This window comes from Pongo pygmaeus, chromosome 19 (genome assembly GCF_028885625.2).
Source record: "Pongo pygmaeus isolate AG05252 chromosome 19, NHGRI_mPonPyg2-v2.0_pri, whole genome shotgun sequence".
In the NCBI taxonomy this organism is placed as follows: domain Eukaryota; kingdom Metazoa; phylum Chordata; class Mammalia; order Primates; family Hominidae; genus Pongo; species Pongo pygmaeus.
Genome location: NC_072392.2, coordinates 100,346,015 through 100,371,168, shown reverse-complemented (window position 1 = coordinate 100,371,168; position 25,154 = coordinate 100,346,015). Strand labels below are relative to the sequence as shown.

Sequence of the window (25,154 nt, the reverse complement as noted above, 5' to 3'; positions counted from 1 at the left end):
TCCTCTACAACACCCCTCTGCGAAGACGGTTTTAGCTGATGCTTTGGAAGGGCTACCTGGCATTTAGGCCCCAGCCTCTGTGTGTAGCGCACTCCTGGGCCCTTGGCCTGTGCCCGGCCACGTGGTACCCACCAGCGCGGCCTTTCCTTTGGCCTCAAAAGCCTGGCACTGCTGGCCCATTGGGGAGGCGGGGGCAGGCAATGTGTCTCAGATGGTAGGGACACCTGGGGCAGCCTGGGAGGAGGAGCTTTGAGTCAACCATTTACCCCAGCACCCCTGCCCCCTCCTGGGACCCATTACCACACAGCACCCCTGCCCCCTCCTGGGACCCATTACGAAATGGTCACAACAGGACCATTTTCAGAGCCACATGTCCAGGTGCCCAGTGGAGGGGCAGGCCCAGGCCCTGCCAAGCAGGACCCACTGAGCAAGGCGAGGCCACAGCTCTTTGGTCACTCCAGGAGGATCCTCTGGCCTTCATGGACTCCTGGAGGAAAGCCAGGCCAAGGGTCACAAGGCCCCCGCTGGCCGGGGACGCAGAAGCGTTGCACATGTGCAGTGCGTGTGAGCACAGCCTCCTGCTCCTCCTGCGCTCCTGACGCATGCTGTTTTTTTCTCTTTACCTGACAGAGCTCCCAGCTCCTCCAGCAGCCGATAGGAGCCCCGTCAAGATGCAGGCAGGTGTTGCCACCCCAGGGATGAAGACAGCAGCCCAAGCAAAGGCCAAGCCCACAGGAGCCTCCCGGTCTCATCCTGCAAAAGCTAAAGGCTGCCAGAGGCCCCCCAAGATCCGTAACTACAACATTATGGACTGACTTCCTCCCCCCACCCCGCCCCACTCGGGGTGTTCGGGGCCTCCGCGTGGTGCCTGTGCTTTCACCTCCGTGTTGGGGGGGTGTGGAGGCAGGGAGCTGCAGGGCCGGCTCCCAAATGCTGCTGAGGCGACCCTGCTGACTGAAGGCCTCCCTGAGCACAGGGCCCATTAAAACCAGGTTCCTCCCTGGGGCGTCTGCTTGGCCGTAGCATTGTTTATCTGTCCTGCTTGGGAAATGCAGTATCAAGTGCCTGTGCCAGAGCCTGGCCTGCCCGTGTCACCACCCACAGCCATCTACACACCGGTGGTGTTGGGGGCAGTGTGGCCTTCCTCAGAGCCTGGTAGCAGGTAGGGGGCAGATCAGAAAGCCCACCCACAAAGCAGGCATCTCCTGAGAGTACCATGGGAGGGGCCCTCCCAGAAGGAGTGAGAGCCTTGGATCGCAGTGAACCTCGCCAAGGTGACCCCCGGAAGCCAGGTGGGCACCTGGGCCTCATGCAGGTTGGGGTGCGCATGTCAGGTGCTGACAGGGTGGGGGCCAGCCGGGGACAGCGGTCACCACTGGGCCTTCCACGCCCACACCCAAGAAGGATAACAGCAAGATGTCCCTGTCACCTGAGTGCCCGGGGCCAAGTACCTGCAAGGATGTGAAACGCACATGTAAACTGACGCCCGTCCGCCCGGAACACACCGCACTACGCTGCCAAAAAGCACTTCCAAGAGTCCTCGCGTGTCCTCCACGGACGCAGTGCTCTGCGACCAGCAGGAGGGTGACGGGGGGGTTCATCACACGGACGCAGTGCTCTGCGACCTGCAGGACGGTGACTGGGGGGGTTCATCACACGGACGCAGTGCTCTGCGACCGGCAGGAGGGTGACTGGGGGGGGGTTCATCACACGGACGCAGTGCTCTGCGACCGGCAGGAGGGTGACGGGGGGGGTTCATATCCCACCCCCACTCCTCTAGAGCCCAGTCTCTGTCCTCCACGCCCCCCGCCCAGCACCCAGGCCTCGTCACACTCTGCTCACAGCTTCTCTGGGAAGACGATGGGAGAACGCTGCTCCCAGCCCTAACTTGCCGTGCCACCTTGGCAAATCGTGGGACCTTTGCAGCTTTGGTTTGCACCCCCGTGTAAAATATAGACAGTGCCATCAGCTGGCCTAGCTCACAGGTGTGCGGGCCGGATAACTGTGACAAGCAGAAACCACACCACACAGACAAAGCCTGTGGCCCCAAGGCAGGGGCGTTTGAGGTTAGCCTCCCTCACTTGCTCCATGGGAATCCAGAGGAGTTGGGGATGGGCTGGGGGCTCTCAGTGCTCTGTGGACTCCCACACACGTCCCCTGGAATCGAGTCACGGCCCTGTGAGGTTGTTTTGTTTCTTTTTTTGAGACAGAGTCTCGCTCTGTCGCCCAGGCTGGAATGCAGTGGCGCAATCTCAGCTCACTGCAACCTCTGCCTCCTGGGTTCAAGCTATTCTCCAGCCTCAGCCTCCCGAGTAGCTGGGACTAGAGGCACCCGCCACCACACCCGGCTAATGTTTGTGTTTTTAGTAGAGACGGAGTTTCACTATGTTTGCCAGGCTTGTCTGCAACTCTTGACCTCGTGATTTGCCCGCCTTGGCCTCCCAAAGTGCTGGGATTACAGGCGTGAGCCACCAAGCCCGGCCGCTGCCGCTCACTTTCTGTAGAAGCCCTCAGGGTGCTTCTCCTCCTTGGGAGCCGGCCAGGGCTCCCCTGTAGCTGGCCCAGCCCCCGACAGGCTGCAGAGAGCAGGGCCCTGCTGGCCACTGACCACCAGCACTGGCAGCCAGGGCCACCTGTGAGGTTTGGAGCATGGAGAGCCGGAGCTGTGTGCCCGCATGCCTGAGGCTGACACAGGGCCTCACTCACCCTGAATCAGAAGAACCCCCGCAGTGGGGACAGCAGTGCGGGGACAGCCCCGGCCCTGTCTTCCCTTGTCCTTCCTTGACCCTCGGCCCCACTGTGCGTGAACCACAGCCCCAGAAGGGAAAAGACGCGGAGTGGCCGCCTGACCCTCAGGCCTGCTCTCAGGAGAGGGAGGAAGCCGGACACTTGCAGAGGGCCCAGGGTCCCCAGTCTCCGGTTCCCCTTCAGCGGCCCGGGCTTCCTGAGCCCTCAAAGTAGGACATGCAGCCAGAGACACCTGTGGCCTCACAAGGCCCGCTTGCCCCCCATGGGGTGCGTGGCCCCGCAGGCGCGAAGCGGTCAGAAAAGGGAGGCCGCGCTTCAGGGCTCAGGCCGCCCAAGGGGCAACGATTCGAGGAATCACTCGGGAGGGAGGGAGCGCGCGAGGGCCGGGCTGACCCCCCGCTCGTGGGTGCGCGCCTGGAAAACTCGCAGCCTCCGCCCAGGGAAGCGAGGCAGCGGCTCCCTTTGTTCGCACCACACCAGGTGGGTGTCCCGGCCGACCCCGCTCGCCACGTGGCCGCGCCCCTCCCCTCCGCCAAGCTCCAGCGGCCCGGGGTGCGCTCGCCCGTTCGGCCCTGCGCCTCGTCCCGGTCCCCGGGAGGCTGCCAAGGAGGGGCCGTCGGGTGGGTGGACGTCTGTCTGGGGTCTGAGTTCCCCGCCGGCCCCGCGAGGAAAACCGGGCAGGCGCTGCGATGACCGGCAGTAACCCCGGCCAGGGCGCCCGCGGCCGGGGTCAACGCCCGCGCTTGCGCCGCGGCCCGCGAGGCATCCGGGACCGCCCCGCCGCCCGCCCATCACCCTATCGCCTAGCAACGCCCACCCGCGCGCCGCCATTGGGCCGGCGCGAACACCCCTGGCGCCCGATTGGTTGCTGCTGCCGCCGCGCCACGCCCTCAGCCGGCTCCGCGCAGGCAGCGACTGCGGCGTGGAGTCGGCCGCCGAAGTGCGGGCACGCGGGTCCGTCCGTCCTTCCGCGCGCCTGTGGGTCCGAACGCCCCGCCGCAGCCGGCTGGACCCCCGGTGTGGCCACGGTGTAGTCCCCAGTGTGGCCCAAGCATTCCCATCCCGCACACGTGGCCCCGGCGGACACGGGGGTCGGGGACGGCCCCGGAGGCGCGCCGCGGGCTCGGTCCCAGCCGCGTGCGCGTCGGGGCCCGCGCGGCGGGAGGCGGAAGTCGGGGGGCGGTGATTTCCCGCCCGCCCGCGCCGCCCCCGGCGCTCCCCAGTCCCAGCCCCACCCCCCCGGCGCGTTCCCGCGCAGGGTCCCGGCTCGGGCGGCGGCGCGCACGGGCATCACCCCACCGGCGGCGGCGCGCCGGGTCCCGGGGCGCAGCCCCGACGCTCATTGGCCTGGGCGGCGCAGCCAAGCTGTCAGCCCATGTGGCGTGGCCGCCCGGGGATGGCCGCGGTTTAAATAGCGTCGGCGCCGGCCTAGAGGGAGCCAGAGAGACGGCAGCGGCCCCGGCCTCCCTCTCCACCGCGCTTCAGCCTCCCGCTCCGCCGCGCTCCAGCCTCGCTCTCCGCCGCCCGCACCGCCGCCCGCGCCCTCACCAGGTACGAGCAGCCGGCGCTGGGGCCGGGGCACGGGTCGTGGTCAGGGCTCGGCCCGGGGTCCCCGGGGCGGCCCGGCTCCTCATCCTCCGCTCTCGGGGCGCGCGTGGCCTGGCCCCGTATCCAGTGGTCGCCTGCGCGGCCTGTCCGGGTCTCGGTGTTCGTGCCCCTTCGGAGGCGCCCGGGGCCCCGCGGAGTAGGTGGGCGGATGGCGGGGGAAGGACGCCGGGGAAAGCCGCCAACAGCCGCCTTCGCTTCCTGGTGGGGAGGCCGCGGACCCTGAAGGGCCTGGAGGAGCCACCGGCTCGGCCTCCCCGCGCCCACAAAGGCGCCGCCGCATCCTCCTCCCGGGGCCGCCTCGTAGCCGAGGCCCAGCCCGAAGGGGACGCCGCGAGGGAGGAACGGGGGGGGCGCAGGGGCCGCGCCGGGACCGGCCTCCCCATCACGTGGCGCAGCCCGGCCGGAGCGCAGGGGTCCCGAGCAGCCCCCGCCCGCGGCGAAGGGAGGCCGGGCGCGCCGCGGTGTTCCCACCCCCAGGCCCCTGCCTGGCCGTCAACCCCGCGTGAATAGCAAGCGGCGAGGACCCAGCGTGCGGGCCTGGAGCCGGCCCGGGGCAGCCAAGCCTCTGTGAATCGCGGTGGGTGGGAAGGCGGCCGCCTCTTTGCCGGGACGGCCCGAGGGAGGCCGCACTGCCGAGGGGCGGCGCGCGCATCAGGCCCTGGGGCCTCGTGCAAGTGGCCAGACCAGCGCTGGCCTCCGCCCCCTCCCCCCAGGGCTGCACGAGCCCCCATGCCGGAGGAGGAGCCGGCGACCTGGGCACCCGTTCGGGGTCTTAGGGACCTGGGCTCCAGGGAGGGCCTCCTGTGGTGTGGGTCGGTCTGGGGAGGCAAACGTCTGTGGGTTCACCCGCGCAGGTGAAGGGTGCCAGGCAACACCTGCGTGTCCTGGCCAGGAGTGGTTCTCCAGGTTGGACCCTGCTGGAGGGGTTGGACTGGCTGAGTCGGTCCACAGTGGGGCAGGGGCCACCTTTCCCCCAGAGCACAGGCTATCCCCATTTCGTCCCTCCCCAGCCCTGGTGGCTCTTGGGCTGGCCTGGACAGCGGGCCCCCACCCCAACACGGGTGAGCATGGGTGCTGAGTACCCCCTCTAGGGCTCCCTGCCACCTCCATGCCCCAGCTTTGGGACCCTGCCTCTCCGTTTCCTTGATGGCCCTTAGCAGGCCACCTGAGGCCTTGTCCCCATCTCAGGTGACTCTGCCTGCTCCTCACTGTGAGCCCCCTAGTGCCCTAGGGATGGCCTGGGACAAGCTCCAGGAGCCTTGGAAGGCTGAGACTCAGCCGAGCGGAAGCCGACACAGGCGCAGAAACCACTAACTGCTGGGGGGGCCAGGGCTGCAGGGCTCCAGTGGGGTACCCCAGCCAATACTCTGAACTGAATGGGTCAGGGCCCAGAGGCGGGCCTGTTCCCAGAGCACGCAGCCCCTCCCAGCGAGAGCGGGGTCAGGGCCCAGGAATTGGCCACATGAGGAAGGGAGCTGCAGGAGCCAGGGCCCACATGGACCCTCAGGGTGACGCTTGGCCCCATGGGTGTCCACCTGTTCTGGGTGCCGAGGCTGCTGACAGGGGTGTGGTGGCCGGGATGTGTGGGGCACTCATACCGCCCGCCCTGCAGAGCAGCCATGGAGGAGGTGGTGATTGCCGGCATGTCCGGGAAGCTGCCGGAGTCGGAGAACTTGCAGGAGTTCTGGGACAACCTCATTGGCAGTGTGGACATGGTCACGGACGATGACCGTCGCTGGAAGGCGGGTATGTGCCTGCGGGGCTCCGCGTGCCTGGGGTGGGAAGCTCCATCTCCACCTTTGTCCTCACACCAGCCTCCCTGCTGCGCTGTGTCCTCATCACCCAGACACTGGCCTGAGGCCGGCCGGTCCCAGCTGCAAAGCCACTGGTCACCCATGGGTGAGGCCAAGCTGCAGCCTCCTTCTTGGACATTGCACCAGAGTGGCCTAGAAAATGCGCCCAGCCCGCCAGGAGGCTCCCCCAATGACTGCAAGGCCGAGGGCTGGCCCAGGCAGGGCCCATCTGCTTGTTACGGAGGAGCCAAGCTCAGAGGATGGGTGGCGGGCTGGGGTCTCTCACCCATGCCGGGGGTGCGGGGGGCCAGAGCCCTTCCGGCCAGGCTGCCCCCGCCCGTGTCTGTCCTGAGCTGGCAGTTTGCATACCAGGTGTGCTCCGGGAGGCTGGAGCAACTGCCCCACACCCAGTAGGCTCTTACACAGAGCAGCTCTACCTGACGGGCAAGCTGTGAGTCAGCATGGTAGAGCCGAGGCATCAGCCAGGCAGATGGTCCCCCAGCCTCACTCTCACCGAGCTCTGTCTGTTCTGTGGCCCGTCTCAGGATTGGGGCTTTTGGGTCTTGTGCAGCAGACCTGGTCGTACCAGTCCCCGCTCTGGGGCCATGGTCTTCCCCTCCTGGGGATTCTGCTCCATTGTTTGGGCCTCCCAGGCATAGCAGAGAGTTCTTAATTCCACCATGGGCCCTCGGGGGTCTGCAGCACCTCACAGGGCCCCCACTTACGGGCAGCTTCCGTCAGAGAGTTAAACACCTGCCTGTCCCACAGGGCTCTATGGCCTGCCCCGGCGGTCCGGCAAGCTGAAGGATCTGTCTAGGTTTGATGCCTCCTTCTTCGGAGTCCACCCCAAGCAGGCACACACGATGGACCCTCAGCTGCGGCTGCTGCTGGAAGTCACCTATGAAGCCATCGTGGATGGAGGTGGGTCTGGCATTCGAGACTGCTGCCCCGAGGGCTCCTGCTGCCCATGTGGAACAGGCAGTGTTCTGTCTTCTTGCTTCTGGTAGAACCAGGTGCTGGCACCACCTACCCTCCCCGGCTGTGCCCCTGGCCTGGCCAACGGGCTCAGGGAGGTGTGAGCCGTGGGGTAGGCTGCAGTTTCACAACTGCACCCCAGAGGTGTCGCGGGTGTGCCCTGACCTGAGCGTACCAGTCTCCTCGCTTCTGATGTCTGGCTGGTGCTGGGGCCAGGGCCGGGGCTGGAGTGACGAGAGGCAGAGCAGGAGGTTCTTGAGGGGCCCTCCGGGCCCCCACCCCCACCAGCCAAGCAGCGGACAGCGCCGGCCCTGCTGTCTCTCCCCACCACCCTCTCCCACCACCCTCTCCCACGTCCCCCACCCAAGGCATTTCCACCCCATCCCGCCAGCCTGGCCCTCGCTCTGGCTGGCATTTGACCTCGGACAAGCGCCACACCGTTTCTTTTTTTTTTATTTTTTATTTATTTTTAAGAGGAGTCTTACTCTGTCACCAGGCTGGAGTGCAGTGGCGCGATCTCGGCTCACTGCAAGCTCTGCCTCCTGGGTTCATGCCATTCTCCTGCCTCAGTCTCCTGAGTAGCTGGGACTACAGGCGCCCGCCACCACGCCCTGCTAATTTTTGTAGTTTTAGTAGAGATGGGGTTTCACCATGTTTGCCAGGATGGTCTCGATCTCTTGACCTCGTGATCCACCCATCTCAACTTCCCAAAGTGCTGGAATTACAGGCGTGAGCCACCACACCCAGCCGTGCCCTTTCTTAAGATCCAGGTGCTCCTTCCCCGGGCGGAGAAGGACCTCCTGAGGGGGAGGCTGAGCCCTGGGCTGCCCTTGGGTGTGAGTGGTTCATACACCCACCCACCCTAGGGCAGAGCCAGCCCGCCAGGGGCGAGGAGCGGCCCTGCTGGCCGAGAGGTGGAAGCCCTTCTCTTGCGGGCTTCCTGCTGCCAGGCCCCACCCCAAGACTAAGGTTCTGCTCCCTGGGGGTGGCCGGTGTCCGTCTCTCCTTCCCGAGCTTGGACACTTGGCCTTTGTCTCCTCGGCTCCTTATCACGGCCTGTCCTGGCGCAGGCTGCCCTTGGTGCTGGAAAGGCCACTGGCCGACGGGCTCATCAGAGCTTGCCGGTGACACCAGGGGCCAAAGGCGTCGCCTGGGGACAATGCTGCCCTCTGTCCTTCCCGGAGCCACTCTGGCCGCGCCTGGTGCCCTCCCCTGGGCCCGCCTGCCCCTCCGCCTCGTTGCCTCTGTGACCTGGTTCTTGTTTCAAGCCTCACCTGGGCTGGCTGCTGGCCACAGGCTCTGCTCCGGTCCCTCTGCAGGACACCTCACTCTCCTTAGGTCCCTTCCAGGGTCCCACTGGGATGGACCCCCCCCCACCCCAAGCGAGTGAGGCCGAGATGGGACCTTCGCCCCAGAGCCGGGTGGGTGGGCTGGCTGCACTGTGGGGCCCAGCCGTGGCGTCTTGACCACTGTTTGTGGCAGGCATCAACCCAGATTCACTCCGAGGGACACACACTGGCGTCTGGGTGGGCGTGAGCGGCTCTGAGACCTCGGAGGCCCTGAGCCGAGACCCCGAGACACTCGTGGGCTACAGCATGGTGGGCTGCCAGCGAGCAATGATGGCCAACCGGATCTCCTTCTTCTTCGACTTCAGAGGTGGGTCCTGCCCAGCCTCCTGCGATAGTGGGTGACCTTCAGGTCCCCACATGCTAAGCAGAAACCACGTGGCATGGGCTCACTCCGTGCAGTGTATGTCCAGCCTGGTGGCAGGAGGTGTGCTCAGGGGTCTCGTGTGCTCACAGCCCCAGCTGAGCCGCAGCGCCCTTCCTTGCAGGGCCCAGCATCGCCCTGGACACGGCCTGCTCCTCCAGCCTGATGGCCCTGGAGAACGCCTACCAGGCCATCCACAGCGGGCAGTGCCCTGCCGCCATCGTGGGGGGCATCAACATCCTGCTGAAGCCCAACACCTCTGTGCAGTTCTTGAGGCTGGGGATGCTCAGCCCCGAGGGCACCTGCAAGGCCTTCGACGCAGCGGGTGAGTGTGCGGCTGCGCGGCCGGGGCAGGCGGGACAGTGGCACAGGAGTGTGCGGCCGGGGCAGGCGGGACAGTGGCACAGGAGTGTGCAGCTGCGTGGCCGGGGCAGGCGGGACAGTGGCACAGGACGGCCCCCCGCACACTCCCCACAGCTCCCGGGATCCCCCACCCAAGCACCCACCCCACACCCCAGAGCTCCTCCCGGTGGGGTGGGGGCCGGCGTGGGGCTGAGCCCAGGGCCTGAGGTGCTGCTACACCCAGGGAACGGGTACTGCCGCTCGGAGGGTGTGGTGGCCGTCCTGCTGACCAAGAAGTCCCTGGCCCGGCGGGTGTACGCCACCATCCTGAACGCCGGCACCAATACAGATGGCTTCAAGGAGCAAGGTGGGCTCTGCCGGGGTTCCGGGGTGCTGGGGGGCAGGTGAGAGCCGGGGCTGGGGCTGCAGAACTGAGCCGAGCCCTCCGCAGGCGTGACCTTCCCCTCAGGAGATGTCCAGGAGCAGCTCATCCGCTCGTTGTACCAGTCGGCCGGAGTGGCCCCTGAGTCATTTGAGTACGTCGAAGCCCACGGCACAGGCACCAAGGTGATGCGCCCCCCCCCGCCACTCACCACCCCATGACCCTAACCTACACCCATGCCTGGAGAGGTGACCTGGCCAGAGCCCCTCACCCCCCATGTTTCCCACAGGTGGGCGACCCCCAGGAGCTGAATGGCATCACCCGAGCCCTGTGTGCCACCCGCCAGGAGCCGCTGCTCATCGGCTCCACCAAGTCCAACATGGGGCACCCGGAGCCAGCCTCGGGGCTGGCAGCCCTGGCCAAGGTATGTGGGGCTGGGCTTGGGGGTCCCTCAGGCTCCTGCTCCCTGGGACTGGGTTGCGTCATGGCTGGGCACTGCTGCTTCCTCTTTGCCAAGTGGAGGCGGGGGCTTCCCCACCACGAGCCCTTGTCCCCCGGGCTATGCTGCGGGTCTGAGCAGAGGCACTGAGGCTGACAGCAGGGAGAGCTCATAGCCAGGCTCGCTGGGCCTTCCCTGGGGGTCTGATGCGGGGGCAGAGCGCCTGCCGGACAGGGAGCCGAGCTGGAGGAGTCGCTTGGGTGGGAAGAGCAAGGCAGGAGCAGGCCTGGGGGTGTCCACGGCGCCATCAGGGTCTCCCATGTCGCCCACCCGTCCCTACAGCTTCCCGACCCACTAGCAGAGGCCTGGGGCCCTTCAGAGAGACCAGGCACAGGAGCCCCAACACCCACAATCACTCACGCCCTCTGCCCCCCAATTTCTGCAGCCTCTGAGATGAAACATCTGGGCCAAGGGGGCCTTAGTGTTCAGGCCACAGCCAGGCTTTGGTGGGTCCGCGTCAGGCTGGGAGGCAGCAAGGCCCGAAGGGGGGGAGGTCTTGGACCAAGCTGAGGGCAGGGCCACGGCGGCTCAGTCATCGGACCCCTGTGCCATGGCAGAATTAGGTTGGGGACAGAAAGTGTGTCGGAGAGGGCCCTGGAACCCTGGCCCCACATGAGAGTCTCAGGGAGGTGCCTGCCTCCAGCTCAGGCAGCGGTACAGGGAGTGGGGTGGCTGCCCACCCACCACGTACCCCCGCAGGTGCTGCTGTCCCTGGAGCACGGGCTCTGGGTCCCCAACCTCCACTTCCACAGCCCCAACCCTGAGATCCCAGCGCTGTTGGATGGGCGGCTGCAGGTGGTGGACCAGCCCATGCCCGTCCGTGGCGGCAACGTGGGCATCAACTCCTTTGGCTTCGGGGGCTCCAATGTGCACGTCATCCTGAGGCCCAACACGCAGCCACCCCTGGCACCCGCCCCACATGCCACCCTGCCCCGTCTGCTGCGGGCCAGCGGACGCACCCCCGAGGCTGTGCGGAAGCTGCTGGAGCAGGGCCTCCAGCACAGCCAGGACCTGGCTTTCCTCAGCATGCTGAATGACATCGCCGCCGTCCCCGCCACTGCCATGCCCTTCCGTGGCTACGCCGTGCTGGGTGGTGAGCGCGGTGGCCCAGAGGTGCAGCAGGTGCCCGCTGGCGAGCGCCCGCTCTGGTTCATCTGCTCTGGTGAGCCCACACTCTGCCCCCGAGGTGGTCCCTTCCCTGGGGAAAGGCAGGCGAGCTGGAGCTGGTGGTCCCCTGAGGTGCTCTCTGGGACGGGGATGGGCACACAGTGGTGCGGGATGGGGCTGAGCCTCGTGACATGCTGTCTGGGACAGGGATGGGCACACAGTGGCGCGGGATGGGGCTGAGCCTCATGCGCCTGGACCGCTTCCGAGATTCCATCCTGCGCTCCGATGAGGCTGTGAAGCCGTTAGGCCTGAAGGTGTCACAGCTGCTGCTGAGCACAGACGAGAGCACCTTTGATGACATCGTCCACGCCTTCGTGAGCCTGACCGCCATCCAGGTAGGGCCCAGCCTGCCAGCGTGTGAGCAACGCCAGCCCCAGGGCTCTGGCGTTTCTTGGAGCCCAGGAGCTGCAGTGTCCAGTCCGGGGTCCCTGACAGCCCCTTTGCTGGGCAGAGCCTTGTGCTGGGGGCAGGACGGGAGGGGAGGAGGGGTCTCAGTGGGGCTGTGTGGGGGCCATAGGGGCTTCTTTCCTATCAGGAGACCTGGGAGGGTCAATGGGGCGCGAGGGTGGAGATGGCCTAGTGGGGCCGGGGGCCGCCCCCAACAGCTGTACCTGTTGGAGGTTGCGACCTGAGTGTCCTGTTCCCACCCCAGATAGGCCTCATAGACCTGCTCAGCTGCATGGGGCTGAGGCCAGATGGCATCATCGGCCACTCCCTGGGGGAGGTGGCCTGTGGCTACGCCGACGGCTGCCTGTCCCAGGAGGAGGCCGTCCTCGCTGCCTACTGGAGGGGACAGTGCATCAAAGAAGCCCATCTCCCGCCGGGCGCCATGGCAGCCGTGGGTAGGTGTCCCTGAGGTCTCCCGGAGGGGCCCCCAGCACCTCCAAGAAAGGAGGCTGCCTTCTCGCTGTGGGATCTTCACCTGCAGCCCTGGCCTGGCCCCCGTAGGATAGAGTGGCCCCCGCTGGCCCGGGGACACCCAGCTCAGACACAGCTGTGCGCGAGTGCCCATGCAGCTGCCCCACTAGCCCCACACCTGGCAGCCTTGGGTCTAGGCACGTGTCCATGGGCATCAGGCCTGCGTGGAGCACCCGTGTGATGAGCACACAGCCCCAGCGTAGCAAGAACCCAGGGGCTCTGGTGAAACCAACACACAGGTCATCAGGGTTCCCTCAGACTGGTACCCTCTGTTGGCACCCATCTCTGAGCCTCAGGGGCCACACGTAGGCAGGGCCTGGAAAGAACCTTGGCTGCAGAGGACTGAGGGGACCACCATCTGGGGACCGGGCTCCCAGGAGCTGCCCTTGGAGTGGCAGCTCTGTAATGACACCTCCACCCACGGGTCAAACACAGCAGGGGGCGGGCCTTTCTCATGAAGGCTCCAAGGCTGCCATTACCACGCCTGTCATTACTGCCCCCAGCTGCAGGCGGTGTCCTGGGTGGGTGGGTGGCTGGGTGGCTGGGAGCGGCTCGGTCCCCACGCTAAGCCTCTGAGGCTGGCTCTGCCATAGGTTTGTCCTGGGAGGAGTGTAAACAGCGCTGCCCCCCGGGCGTGGTGCCCGCCTGCCACAACTCCAAGGACACAGTCACCATCTCGGGACCTCAGGTGCGTGCTGCGGCCCGGGCGGGCTCCTCTGTCTCCTGCGCCTGCCATTCCAAGTCTGGCAGGGACACGCGGCCACGGTCTACGCCCCACCAGGCTCTGACGGGCCTGGGGCATGGGGCAGGTTTGTCCCCAGGTCCCTTGCCCATTCCCTCTCGGTTCTCTCGGGGTGAGGTGAGTGTGTCCTACCTCTCCGAGCCTGAGGTGGGTGCCCAGCCAGGATGCTTATCCAGGCTCCCACGATGCCCAGGCCCCGGTGTTTGAGTTCGTGGAGCAGCTGAGGAAGGAGGGTGTGTTTGCCAAGGAGGTGCGGACCGGCGGTTTGGCCTTCCACTCCTACTTCATGGAGGCCATCGCACCCCCACTGCTGCAGGCGCTCAAGAAGGTGGGCTAACACGGCCTAGGGGGGTGCGGGGCGGGCCGGGGGGCCCACAACCCAGCACTGACTTGGCCCATCATGCAGGTGATCCGGGAGCCGAAGCCACGTTCAGCCCGCTGGCTCAGCACCTCTATCCCCAAGGCCCAGTGGCACAGCAGCCTGGCACGCACGTCCTCCGCCGAGTACAACGTCAACAACCTGGTGAGCCCTGTGCTGTTCCAGGAGGCCCTGTGGCATGTGCCTGAGCACGCGGTGGTGCTGGAGATCGCGCCCCACGCCCTGCTGCAGGTAGGCCCAGCCTGAGGGCAGCAGGCACCGGGAGCCTGGGATGGGCGCCTCAGCTGAGCACCAAGAGAGCCCACCTGCTCTGCCACACCTAGGCTGTCCTGAAGCGTGGCCTGAAACCGAGCTGCACCATCATCCCCCTGATGAAGAAGGATCACAGGGACAACCTGGAGTTCTTCCTGGCCGGCATCGGCAGGCTGCACCTCTCAGGGTGGGTCCCTTCCCAGCCCGGGTCTCGTCTCCTAGAGTCGGGGACGGCGTGGGGTGGGTGAGCAGGGCTGCGGGCCCCTCGCTGACCCAGGCCAGTGGCAGCAGCCCTGGATGGTCCACCGCAGGGAGTGGGTGGGCTGAACCCAGAGCCCCTGGACCCCGGTGATGGGTGTGTCGCCCGTGCCTCCCCTCTCCATAGCATCGACGCCGACCCCAATGCCTTGTTCCCACCTGTGGAGTTCCCAGCTCCCCGAGGAACCCCCCTCATCTCCCCACTCATCAAGTGGGACCACAGCCTGGCCTGGGACGTGCCGGCCGCCGAGGACTTCCCCAACGGCTCTGGTTCCCCCTCGGCCGCCGTCTACAACATCGGTGAACAGGGGCCCGGCGGGTGGGCAGGCTCTTCCCTCCCCACAGACGCCAGCTCTGTGCTGAGGCCTATGCCCTCCCGCAGACACCAGCTCCGAGTCTCCTGACCACTACCTGGTAGACCACACCATCGATGGTCGCATCCTCTTCCCTGCCACTGGCTACCTGAGCATAGTGTGGAAGACGCTGGCCCGCGCCCTGGGCCTGGCCATCGAGCAGCTGCCCGTGGTGTTTGAGGACGTGGTGCTGCACCAGGCCACCATCCTGCCCAAGACTGGTGAGGGGCACCCCAGGACCAAGGCGGGGGTAGCTGGGGGGCAGGTGCTGCTCTCTGATCTCCAACTCCCTTGCTCTGCAGGGACAGTGTCCTTGGAGGTACGGCTCCTGGAAGCCTCCCGAACCTTTGAGGTGTCAGAGAACGGCAACCTGGTAGCGAGTGGTAAGCAGGGCTGGTGGCACGGGAGCTGCGGAGGCTGTGCCCACTGGCCATGCCACCCGTCCTCAGGCCCTTCCGCACCTGCCTTCCCACAGGGAAGGTGTACCAGTGGGATGACCCTGACCCCAGGCTCTTCGACCACCCGGAAAGCCCCACCCCCGACCCCGCGGAGCCCCTCTTCCTGGCCCAGGCTGAAGTTTACAAGGAGCTGCGTCTGCGCGGCTACGACTACGGCCCTCACTTCCAGGGCATTCTGGAGGCCAGCCTGGAAGGTGGGTACTGACTACACTGCTGCCCAAGCCCCCGGGGAGGGTGGTCGTCATTGTGGGGACCACAGAGGGCACCCACGGCTGGGCATGCAGCCTGGGAGGGAGCAGAGGGGCCCCGTGGGCTCTGGGAGGTGGCCCCAGGGACCTGGGAGTTCCACAGCACCAACCAGGCCCTGTGTGCAGGTGACTCAGGGAGGCTGCTGTGGAAGGATAACTGGGTGAGCTTCGTGGACACCATGCTGCAGATATCCATCCTGGGCTTGGCCAAGCACGGCCTGTACCTGCCCACCCGTATCACCGCCATCCACATCGACCCTGCCACCCACAGGCAGAAGCTGTACATGCTGCAGGACAAGGCCCAAGGTAGCCCCAGCCCCAGCCCCAGCCCCAGCCCCAGCCCAGTGTCCCCAGCCAACTATGCCGCACTCACCCAGCCTGTCCCCACAGTGGCCGACGTGGTGGTGAGCAGGTGGCTGAAGGTCATAGTGGCCGGAGGCGTCCACATCTCCAGGCTCCACACTGAGTCAGCCCCGCGGCGGCAGCAGGAGCAGCAGGTGCCCATCCTGGAGAAGTTTTGCTTCACTCCCCACATAGAGGAGGGGTGCCTGTCTGAGCACGCTGCCCTGCAGGAGGAGCTGCAACTGTGCAAGGGTGAGGTCCCGGCCCTGCCGGCTTCGGACACCTCTGGCAACGGGGAGTGATCGCCTCCCCTTCATGTTGACCCCAGACTTGTTTCTCCACGGGGCCCCCTTTGGAGTCAGCGACCCTAGCCCAACCCTCCAGCCGGAGCTCACGGCGGCGGCCTCCCTCCCTCCCCCAGCCCCCAGCCTTCCTCGTCCCTGGTCACTGTTCCTCAGTCTTGAAGGGGTACTTGGGGGCAAAGATGACAGATTCAGCCCAAGGTCACACCTTGGCTAGGCACAGAGTAGCCCCTGCAGCTGAATCCGGCCCCTCACTGTGTCTACAGTGAGCAGGAGTCAACATCCCAATGGTGGGCAGCCCCTTCCTCCACCCTCAGCTATTTCTCATCCTGTGGGCAAAGCTGGGTGGTGGCCCCAGAAGGACGGAGTGGGTCTGAGAGCCCATGCCAGGCAGATGCCCTGGGGCTTTGGGAACACCAGGCCTGCCTCCCTCCCTCCCCAGGGCTGGCGCAGGCACTGCAGACCAAGGTGACCCAGCAGGGGCTGAAGATGGCGGTGCCTGGACTGGATGGGGCCCAGGTCCCCCGGGACCCCTCACAGCAGGAACTGCCCCGGCTGTTGTCGGCTGCCTGCAGGCTTCAGCTCAACGGGAACCTGCAGCTAGAGCTGGCACAGGTGCTGGCCCAGGAGAGGCCCAAGCTGCCAGAGGACCCCCTGCTCAGCGGCCTCCTGGACTCCCCAGCACTCAAGGCCTGCCTGGACACTGCCGTGGAGAACATGCCCAGCCAGAAGATGAAGGTGGTGGAGGTGGGTGCCTCCTGGGCAGCCAGGCCTCTGCCCCGAACATCGTAGGACCCACCCCGACATCAGTTGCAGGAGACAGCACCACAGACACGGGGCAGGCCCTGGGCGGTGGGTGGGTCCGGCCAGTTCCCATTGTGGTTCTGTGCAGGTGTCCTGTGCGGCCCACACAGCCACCGTGGAGGGCCCGCCCGTGGGCTCCAAGAGGTACACCCTAGGCAGGACCCCAGGGACAAGACCAGTGGCATCTATGTGCCCACGGCTGGCACCGTCATCAGGTTGACAGGGAAGCCTTTCTGCTAGACTGTGGCCTCATGGACATTTTGCCCAGTCCCAGGTCAGGGGCACCTGCCTGGTGTGGGGCTGATTCCAGAATTTACCCCCTACAGGTGCTGGCTGGCCATGGTCACCTGTATTCCCGCATCCCAGGCCTGCTCAGCCCCCATCCCCTGCTGCAGCTGAGCTACACGGCCACCGATCGCCACCCCCAGGCCCTGGAGGCTGCCCAGGACAAGCTGCAGCAACACGACGTTGCCCAGGGCCAGTGGGATCCTGCAGACCCTGCCCCCAGCGCCCTGGGCAGCGCTGACCTCCTGGTGTGCAACTGTGCTGTGGCTGCCCTCGGGGACCCGGCCTCAGCTCTCAGCAATATGGTGGCTGCCCTGAGAGAAGGGGGCTTCCTGCTGCTGCACACACTGCTCCGGGGGCACCCCCTCGGGGACACCGTGGCCTTCCTCACCTCCGCCGAGCCACAGTACGGCCAGGGCATCCTGAGCCAGGTGCGGCCGCCGGGCAGGGGGACGGGGTGGGGGCCGGGTGAGGGCCAGGCCGGCAGGGTGCTGACCACCACCCCCACAGGACGCATGGGAGAGCCTCTTCTCCAGGGTGTCGCTGCGCCTGGTGGGCCTGAAGAAGTCCTTCTACGGCTCCACGCTCTTCCTGTGCCGCCGGCCCGTCCCGCAGGACAGCCCCATCTTCCTGCCGGTGGACGACACCAGCTTCCGCTGGGTGGAGTCTCTGAAGGTCAGGCCCCGCCCCACCTCCAGGCCCCGCCCCACCTCCCAACTTGCTGAGTGTGGCCTGACCCTCCCCGACCCGCCGTAGGGCATCCTGGCTGACGAAGACTCCTCCAGGCCTGTGTGGCTGAAGGCCATCAACTGCGCCACCTCGGGCGTGGTGGGCTTGGTGAACTGTCTCCGCCGAGAGCCCGGCGGGAACCGCCTCCGGTAGGAGCACGGCCCCTCACCGCTTCCCCTTCCCCACCAGCCTCCCCCTCCCCAGCCTGAGCTCCCTGCCTCTGCCCCCAGGTGTGTGCTGCTCTCCAACCTCAGCAGCACCTCCCGCGTCCCGGAGGTGGACCCGGGCTCCGCGGAACTGCAGAAGGTGTTGCAGGGAGACCTGGTGATGAACGTCTACCGCGACGGGGCCTGGGGGGCTTTCCGTCACTTCCTGCTGGAGGAGGGTGAGCCCCCGACGCTGCCCTGCCCCTCCCGGGAGACTGCACCTGAAGGCCCCGCAGCAGCCCCACCTCCCTGTTTCCCTAGACAAGCCTGAGGAGCCGACGGCACACGCCTTTGTGACCACCCTCACCCGGGGGGACCTGTCCTCCCTCCGCTGGGTCTGCTCCTCGCTGCGCCACGCCCAGCCCGCCCGCCCTGGCGCCCAGCTCTGCACGGTCTACTACGCCTCCCTCAACTTCCGCGACATCATGCTGGCCACTGGCAAGCTGTCCCCTGATGCCATCCCAGGTATGGTTGGCGTGGGGCCGTGGGAGTGGACTGGGCCGGGGAGCAGAGACCCCAGCAGCCAGGACCTGCCTGGGAGCCCCTCGGGAGGGAAGGGCGGGCGGTGAGGGGCTCCGTGCCGTCTCCCCCAGGGAAGTGGACCTCCCAGGACAGCCTGTTAGGTATGGAGTTCTCGGGCCGAGATGCCAGCGGCAAGCGTGTGATGGGACTGGTGCCTGCCAAGGGCCTGGCCACCTCTGTCCTGCTGTCATCGGACTTCCTCTGGGATGTGCCCTCCAACTGGTGAGTGTGTCAAGGGTGTGAGCCCGGGCCCCACGTGGATGGCGGCCAGGCCTGTGCTGACCCACCTGCTGTATCCCCAGGACCCTGGAGGAGGCGGCCTCAGTGCCCATCGTCTACAGCACGGCCTACTATGCACTGGTGGTGCGCGGGCGGGTGCGCCCCAGGGAGACGGTGCTCATCCACTCGGGCTCGGGTGGCGTGGGCCAGGCCGCCATCGCCATCGCCCTCAGTCTGGGCTGCCGCGTCTTCACCACCGTGGGTAAGGCCCCGCCCCCGGAGCCGCCTGCTGCCCTCCCGGCCCCGCCACCCCGGCTCACCGGCCGCGCCTCCTCTCTTCACCAGGGTCGGCTGAGAAGCGGGCGTACCTCCAGGCCAGGTTCCCCGAGCTCGACAGCACCAGCTTCGCCAACTCCCGGGACACGTCCTTCGAGCAGCATGTGCTGTGGCACACGGGTGGGAAGGGTGAGTGGCCCCCACGGCCCCACGGCCCCCACCTGCCTCCTGCTTAGTCTCCGGCCCAGGGAGAAGCAGTGTCTGGCCCTCTGGACTGTGGTGGCTGGGCCTGCAGTGGGTGTGACTGTCAGGCCCCTCTGGCCCCCTAGGCGTTGACTTGGTCTTGAACTCCTTGGCGGAAGAGAAGCTGCAGGCCAGCGTGAGGTGCTTGGCTATGCACGGTCGCTTCCTGGAAATTGGCAAATTCGACCTTTCTCAGAACCACCCACTCGGTGAGGCTGGCAGCACCTGGGCGGGGGTGGGCATGGATGGGTGTGGGTGGACGTGTGGAAGGCCCTGGGTGAGCACGGCCCCTGCCCGCAGGCATGGCCATCTTCCTAAAGAACGTGACATTCCACGGGATCCTGCTGGATGCGGTCTTCGACAGCAGTGCCGACTGGCGGGAGGTGTCGGCGCTTGTGCAGGCCGGCATCCGGGATGGGGTGGTACGGCCCCTCAAGTGCACGGTGTTCCCCAGGACCCAGGTGGAGGATGCTTTCCGCTACATGGCCCAAGGGAAGCACGTTGGCAAAGTTGTCGTGCAGGTGAGGGGAGGAGCCCCAGCGCCTCAGGCATCCAAGGCTCTGGTCCCCAGGCAGTGCCTGAGCCGGTGGGTGCTTGGACGCAGGTGCTTTCGGAGGAGCCAGAGGCAGTGCTGAAGGGGGCCAAACCCAAGCTGATGTCAGCCATCTCCCAGACCTTCTGCCCGGCCCACAAGAGCTACATCATCGCTGGTGGTCTGGGTGGCTTCGGCCTGGAGTTGGCGCAGTGGCTGATACAGCGCGGGGTGCAGAAGCTCGTGTTGACCTCTCGCTCCGGGATCCGGACAGGTGAGTCGGCAGGGGTGCTTGTGGACCAGCCTGGGCCAGGCACAGCCCTGGGCCCCCGAGTTCTCTGCAGCCCACCATTGTGGGCTGTCACAGTGCCTGGGGTCTGTCCACCTCCATCTTGTGCGGGGCTTGCTGGACGGGGCTCTGCGGCTGCTCCCCACTTCCCCAGCCCGGCGTGTGGGGAAGAGACTGTACCCTGGCCCGGTCCAGCCCACAGTCCTGTGTCCCGCAGGCTACCAGGCCAAGCAGGTCCGCCGGTGGAGGCGCCAGGGCGTACAGGTGCAGGTGTCCACCAGCAACATCAGCTCACTGGAGGGGGCCCGGGGCCTCATTACCGAGGCGGCGCAGCTTGGGCCTGTGGGCGGCGTCTTCAACCTGGCCATGGTGAGGGAAGGCCCCAAGTGGGGCCCTCAAAAGCCCCGAGACCAAGAGGGGGACCCTGGGTGGGCGGGTGAGGCCCTGGAGCTGCAGGGAGTGCTGAGGATGCCTCCCCCAGGTCTTGAGAGACGCCATGCTGGAGAACCAGACCCCAGAGTTCTTCCAGGACGTCTGCAAGCCCAAGTACAGCGGCACCCTGAACCTGGACAGGTGGGTACCGCACAGCCCTGCCCCCGCCTGTGCCGGGGTCTGGGCTCAGGGCCATGGGAGCCAAGGTGGTTTGTTGACAGCCCTCTCTGGTCTTTCCTGGGGATGGGACATTGGGGGCTCCTGGGGGTGCTGGCCAATAGGGAGTGACACACGTGCCCACAGGGTGACCCGAGAGGCGTGCCCTGAGCTGGACTACTTTGTGGTCTTCTCCTCTGTGAGCTGCGGACGCGGCAATGCAGGACAGAGCAACTACGGCTTTGCCAATTCCGCCATGGAGCGCATCTGTGAGAAACGCCGGCACGAAGGCCTCCCAGGTGGGCCCCACCCTCTCCCCTCGGCCCTGCCCACCCCACCCTCTCCCAGTGGCCACTCCCCACCCCCACCTTCTCCCCGCAGCCCTGCCCACCTGCCCCGTCGCCCACAGGCCTGGCCGTGCAGTGGGGCGCCATCGGCGACGTGGGCATTTTGGTGGAGACGACGAGCACCAACAACACGATCGTCAGTGGCACGCTGCCCCAGCGCATGGCCTCTTGCCTGGAGGTGCTGGACCTCTTCCTGAACCAGCCCCACATGGTCCTGAGCAGCTTCGTGCTGGCTGAGAAGGCTGCGGCCTACAGGGACAGGAACAGCCAGCAGGACCTGGTGGAGGCCGTGGCACACATCCTGGGTGAGCACTCCCGGCAGGAGCCACACCAGGCGGTTCCCCTGCTGGCATCAGGGTCTGGGGACATAGCAGTCGTGGCCCTGTGCGCCTCAGTTTCCCCATCTGCAGAGCCAGGGTGCGGGCGCAGGTGTCACTGTGGTGATGGTGCTTTGGGAGATGCACAGCCCACACACCCCTGGGTGTCAGCCCTGCCCCACCCAGGCCGTCCCCATGCCCCCTCTGGAATTGCCGACCCAGCGCATCCCTTCCAGGCATCCGCGACTTGGCTGCTGTCAACCTGGACAGCTCACTGGCGGACCTGGGCCTGGACTCGCTCATGAGCGTGGAGGTGCGCCAGACGCTGGAGCGTGACCTCAACCTGGTGCTGTCCGTGCGCGAGGTGCGGCAGCTCACGCTCCGGAAACTGCAGGAGCTGTCCTCAAAGGCGGATGAGGCCAACGGTGCGTGTGGGCGGCCAGGCAGGAGTGGGGTCCCCGGGCCTCCCCAGCCCTTCCTCCTTGCTGTCTGGACCATGTCCCAGCAGGCATCCCACCCTTCGTCACGGGTGCCGTTCTGAGCATTCCCACCCCAACTCCCATCTGACGTAGCACCGTGGGGACCTGCATGCGTGTCTGTGTGTCCTTGCGTGGGTGCCAGGGCTCTGCACCCAGACCAGCCTGGCATCTGCCCCGTCTTCACAGAGCTGGCATCCCCCACGCCCAAGGAGGATGGTCTGGCCCAGCAGCAGACTCAGCTGAACCTGCGCTCCCTGCTGGTGAACCCGGAGGGCCCCACCCTGATGCGGCTCAACTTGGTGCAGAGCTCGGAGCGGCCCCTGTTCCTGGTGCACCCAATCGAGGGCTCCACCGCCGTGTTCCACAGCCTGGCCTCCCGGCTCAGCATCCCCACCTATGGCCTGCAGTGCACCCGAGGTACTCCCGGGCCCTCCTCTGGAGGCGGTGGTCAGTGCTGGCCATCACGGGGCCCATGGCTGCCGCCTGTACATGCTGAGTGCCCGGCACTGCCATTGCAGCTGCGCCCCTCGACAGCATCCACAGCCTGGCTGCCTACTACATCGACTGCATCAGGCAGGTGCAGCCCGAGGGCCCCTACCGCGTGGCCGGCTACTCCTACGGGGCTTGCGTGGCCTTTGAAATGTGCTCCCAGCTGCAGGCCCAGCAGAGCCCGGCCCCCACCCACAACAGCCTCTTCCTGTTCGACGGCTCGCCCACCTACGTACTGGCCTACACCCAGGTGAGAGCCAGGCCGGTCCTAGAGGCCTACGGCAAACGTCTGGGCTCCCCACCTGTGCCCTGGCTTTGGGGGACCATCGCTCAGGAGGCCCCGCCCTTTCCATCTGCTCAGCAGCCCCTCCTTTCTCTCAGAGCTACCGGGCGAAGATGACCCCAGGCTGTGAGGCTGAGGCCGAGACGGAGGCCCTGTGCTTCTTCGTGCAGCAGTTCACGGACATGGAGCACAACAGGGTGGGTCCTGGACACCCCTGAGGCCACAGGACCCAGAGCACTGGGCAGGAATGGAAGGGGGAAGAGAAGGATGGGATGGGACGCGAAGAGCGTTAAAGGCCCCCCAGCTTCACCCCTTTTAATAGCCAATTCTGTCCGGATGCGGTACCTCATGCTTGTAATCCCGGCACTTTGGGAGGCTGAGGCGGGCGGATCACCTGACATTGGGAGTTCGAGACCAGCCTGACCAACATGGAGAAACCCCTTCTCTACTAAAAATACAAAAATTAGCAGGGCATGGTGGCACTCACCTGTAGTTCCACCTACTCGGGAGGCTGAGGGAGGAGAATCGCTTGAACCCAGTAGGCGGAGGTTGCGGTGAGCTGAGATCGCGCCACTCCATCTAGCCTGGGCAACAAAAACGAAACTCGTCTCAAAAAAAAAAAAAAAGCCCACCCGCAGTGCAACACAAGGCAGGCCGGTGCTATGGGTGCTGCGGGTGCTGTGGGTGCTGCTGGCACCTGCTCAGAGCCCGACCCCGCAGGTGCTGGAGGCGCTGCTGCCGCTGAAGGGCCTGGAGGAGCGTGTGGCAGCCGCCGTGGACCTGATCATCAAGAGCCACCAGGGCCTGGACCGCCAGGAGCTGAGCTTCGCAGCCCTGTCCTTCTACTACAAGCTGCGTGCCGCTGAGCAGTACACACCCAAGGCCAAGTACCATGGCAACGTGATGCTACTGCGCGCCAAGACGGGTGGCGCCTACGGCGAGGACCTGGGCGCGGACTACAATCTCTCCCAGGTGCGCAAGGGGCCTGACGGGAGCGGGGACAGGGATAGGAGTGGGGTGGGGCGGCAGCTGATCGCATCCCCTACAGGTATGCGATGGGAAAGTATCCATCCACGTCATCGAGGGCGACCACCGCACGCTGCTGGAGGGCAGCGGCCTGGAGTCCATCGTCAGCATCATCCACAGCTCCCTGGCTGAGCCACGTGTGAGCGTGCGGGAGGGCTAGGCCCGTGCCCCCGCCTGCCACCGGAGGCCACTCCACCATCCCCACCCCACTCCACCCCACCCCACCCCACCCCCGCCATGCAACGGGATTGAAGGGTCCTGCCGGTGGGACCCTGTCTGGCCCAGTGCCACTGCCCCCCGAGGCTGCTAGACGTAGGTTAGGCACGTCCCACCCACCCGCCGCCTCCCACGGCACCTCGGGGACACCAGAGCTGCCGACTTGGAGACTCTTGGTCTGTGAAGAGCCGGTGGTGCCCGCAGGAACTGGGCTGGGCCTCGTGCACCCATGGGGTCTAGGCTTGGTCTTTCTGTGCTTGGATTTGCATATTTATTGCATTGCTGGTAGAGACCCCCAGGCCTGTCCACCCTGCTAAGACTCCTCAGGCAGCGTGTGGGTCCTGCACTCTGCCCCCATTTCCCCAATGTCCCCTGCGGGCGCGGGCAGCCACCCAGGCCTGCTGGCTGCGGGCCCCTCTCGGCCAGGCATTGGCTCAGCCCGCTGAGTGGGAGGTCGTGGGCCAGTCCCCAAGGAGCTGGACCCCTGCACAGGCACATAGTGCCTGGCCACACCCATGATGCAGGGCTGCCTCCAACCCTGCGGACCGGGCCGGGCACCAACTCCGTGTTTGCTGTTTGTCTGTGTTTGTTTTTCAAGAAATGATTCAAATTGCTGCTTGGATTTTGAAATTTACTGTAACTGTCAGTGTACACGTCTGGACCCTGTTTCATTTTTACACCAATTTGGTAAAAATGCTGCTCTCAGCCTCCCACAATTAAACCGCATGTAATCTCTACCGCCGTCCTTTCTTCCCTGCTCCCTGACCCGGCAGCCGCAAGCTCTCCAGCTCCGCCCCACCCAGAAGGGGATGCCCTCTGTCCTCTGGTCCCCAGTTCCCGCACACCCCTAGGCCATGTCCCAGAGCCGGGGCTGGGCCAGAGGGTGAGGAAGGAGCCCGCGTGGCAGCCCCCGGGCTTCCCGGGAAAGCTCTGGGACTGGGGGGGCGTGTACCAAGGCCCTGGCCAAGAAACACCACCGGTGAGAAACGTGTGGGAGGTACAGACACTGGGAAGTTGTCTTCAGCTGACGAGGAGAGGCCCCTCGTGGAGAATAGTATTTGCTTGAAGTCAGCAGATTGTAGGCATTCGCCCCGCCAAAGATGCCGTCACAGCCTCACTAAGACGGTGTCAAAAGCGCCACCGGCTGGCCAGGTTGACACAGAAGACTTGGGTTTAGGCGAAGGAGTGGAGGCTGGGAGGGAGCAAGGGACCCCCAGCATCGAGGGGTGGGGTGGACACAGCCTCCAGGACCCATAAGGGCAGCACCCTACGGGTGGCTGTGCGGGGGCCGCTGGGTGGACATGAGCCTGGGGTAGAGGCATGGGCAGGAGCAAGAGCCAGGATTGGATTTCAGGAATGGGCAAAGCAGGCCAGCCTGGGGTTCCGGAAGGCACGGCATGCCCACAGAAGAGGCCCTTTCAGTGTGACTGCCAAGGCACAGAGGTGGGTGGGGGCTGGGAGGGCCCCTGCTGGAGAGGCAGGGGAGGGGTGGGTACAGGGGCCATCTTCCAGGGCAGGGCAGTGGGCCAGGACTACAGTGAACACCAGGGGCCTGCTGGGGGGTGCGCCTGGTGCAGCGGCTGCAGGTGGGCAGTGTCCAGGCGTGAGTGTGGACAGCAGGCGGGCATCGGAGCAAGGCTCAGCCACACCCCTCCTGCGGTCCCCCAACACTAGGCAGCTGCTCCCTTCAGCCGTGGTCCCCTCTGGCCTCTCTCCACCCCTCCTCCAGCCACTCCCACCCCAGCCTTGCACACAGGCTCAGGGCCACCAGGCAGGACAGAGGCTCACAGGCCTATCTGGGGATGGCCTGGGGCTGATCTGGCCTCAG

The 25,154-nt window shown here is 66.2% G+C and overlaps 2 protein-coding genes across 8 annotated transcripts in view; both read left to right on the top strand.

Annotated features, from left to right (window-relative positions):
- CCDC57 (coiled-coil domain containing 57) overlaps positions 1-1,022 on the top strand; it is a 115,068-nt gene extending 114,046 nt beyond the window's left edge. For all 6 annotated transcript variants that reach the window (XM_063656356.1, XM_063656352.1, XM_063656353.1 and 3 more), the window contains one exon: positions 631-1,022. In XM_063656356.1, coding sequence (XP_063512426.1) covers positions 631-815 — 185 coding nt within the window. In that variant the 3' untranslated portion in view covers positions 816-1,022. The remainder of the gene's footprint in view (positions 1-630) is intronic.
- Positions 1,023-4,145: 3,123 nt separating this feature from the next.
- Positions 4,146-24,063, top strand: FASN (fatty acid synthase). 2 transcript variants are annotated; one of them, XM_054457218.2, is made up of 43 exons: positions 4,146-4,299; positions 5,969-6,102; positions 6,918-7,070; positions 8,607-8,780; positions 8,959-9,159; positions 9,421-9,543; positions 9,628-9,743; positions 9,848-9,982; positions 10,757-11,219; positions 11,372-11,559; positions 11,877-12,066; positions 12,736-12,830; positions 13,078-13,212; positions 13,291-13,494; positions 13,587-13,702; positions 13,901-14,073; positions 14,156-14,347; positions 14,429-14,509; positions 14,602-14,778; positions 14,959-15,138; positions 15,223-15,426; positions 15,919-16,223; positions 16,607-16,996; positions 17,076-17,240; positions 17,322-17,443; positions 17,525-17,679; positions 17,762-17,965; positions 18,094-18,244; positions 18,325-18,503; positions 18,587-18,706; positions 18,847-18,969; positions 19,061-19,281; positions 19,365-19,566; positions 19,799-19,950; positions 20,063-20,154; positions 20,317-20,468; positions 20,579-20,821; positions 21,070-21,258; positions 21,499-21,729; positions 21,831-22,051; positions 22,183-22,281; positions 22,805-23,056; positions 23,133-24,063. In XM_054457218.2, the coding sequence occupies exons 2-43, from the start codon at positions 5,976-5,978 to the stop codon at positions 23,268-23,270; spliced, it is 7,533 nt and encodes a 2,510-aa protein (XP_054313193.1). In that variant the 5' UTR covers positions 4,146-4,299; positions 5,969-5,975; the 3' UTR covers positions 23,271-24,063. The 2 variants fall into 2 exon arrangements, with proteins under 2 accessions (XP_054313193.1, XP_054313194.1); XM_054457219.2 differs by having other exon boundaries at positions 4,153-4,299; positions 5,974-6,102.
- The last annotated feature ends 1,091 nt before the right edge of the window (positions 24,064-25,154 follow it).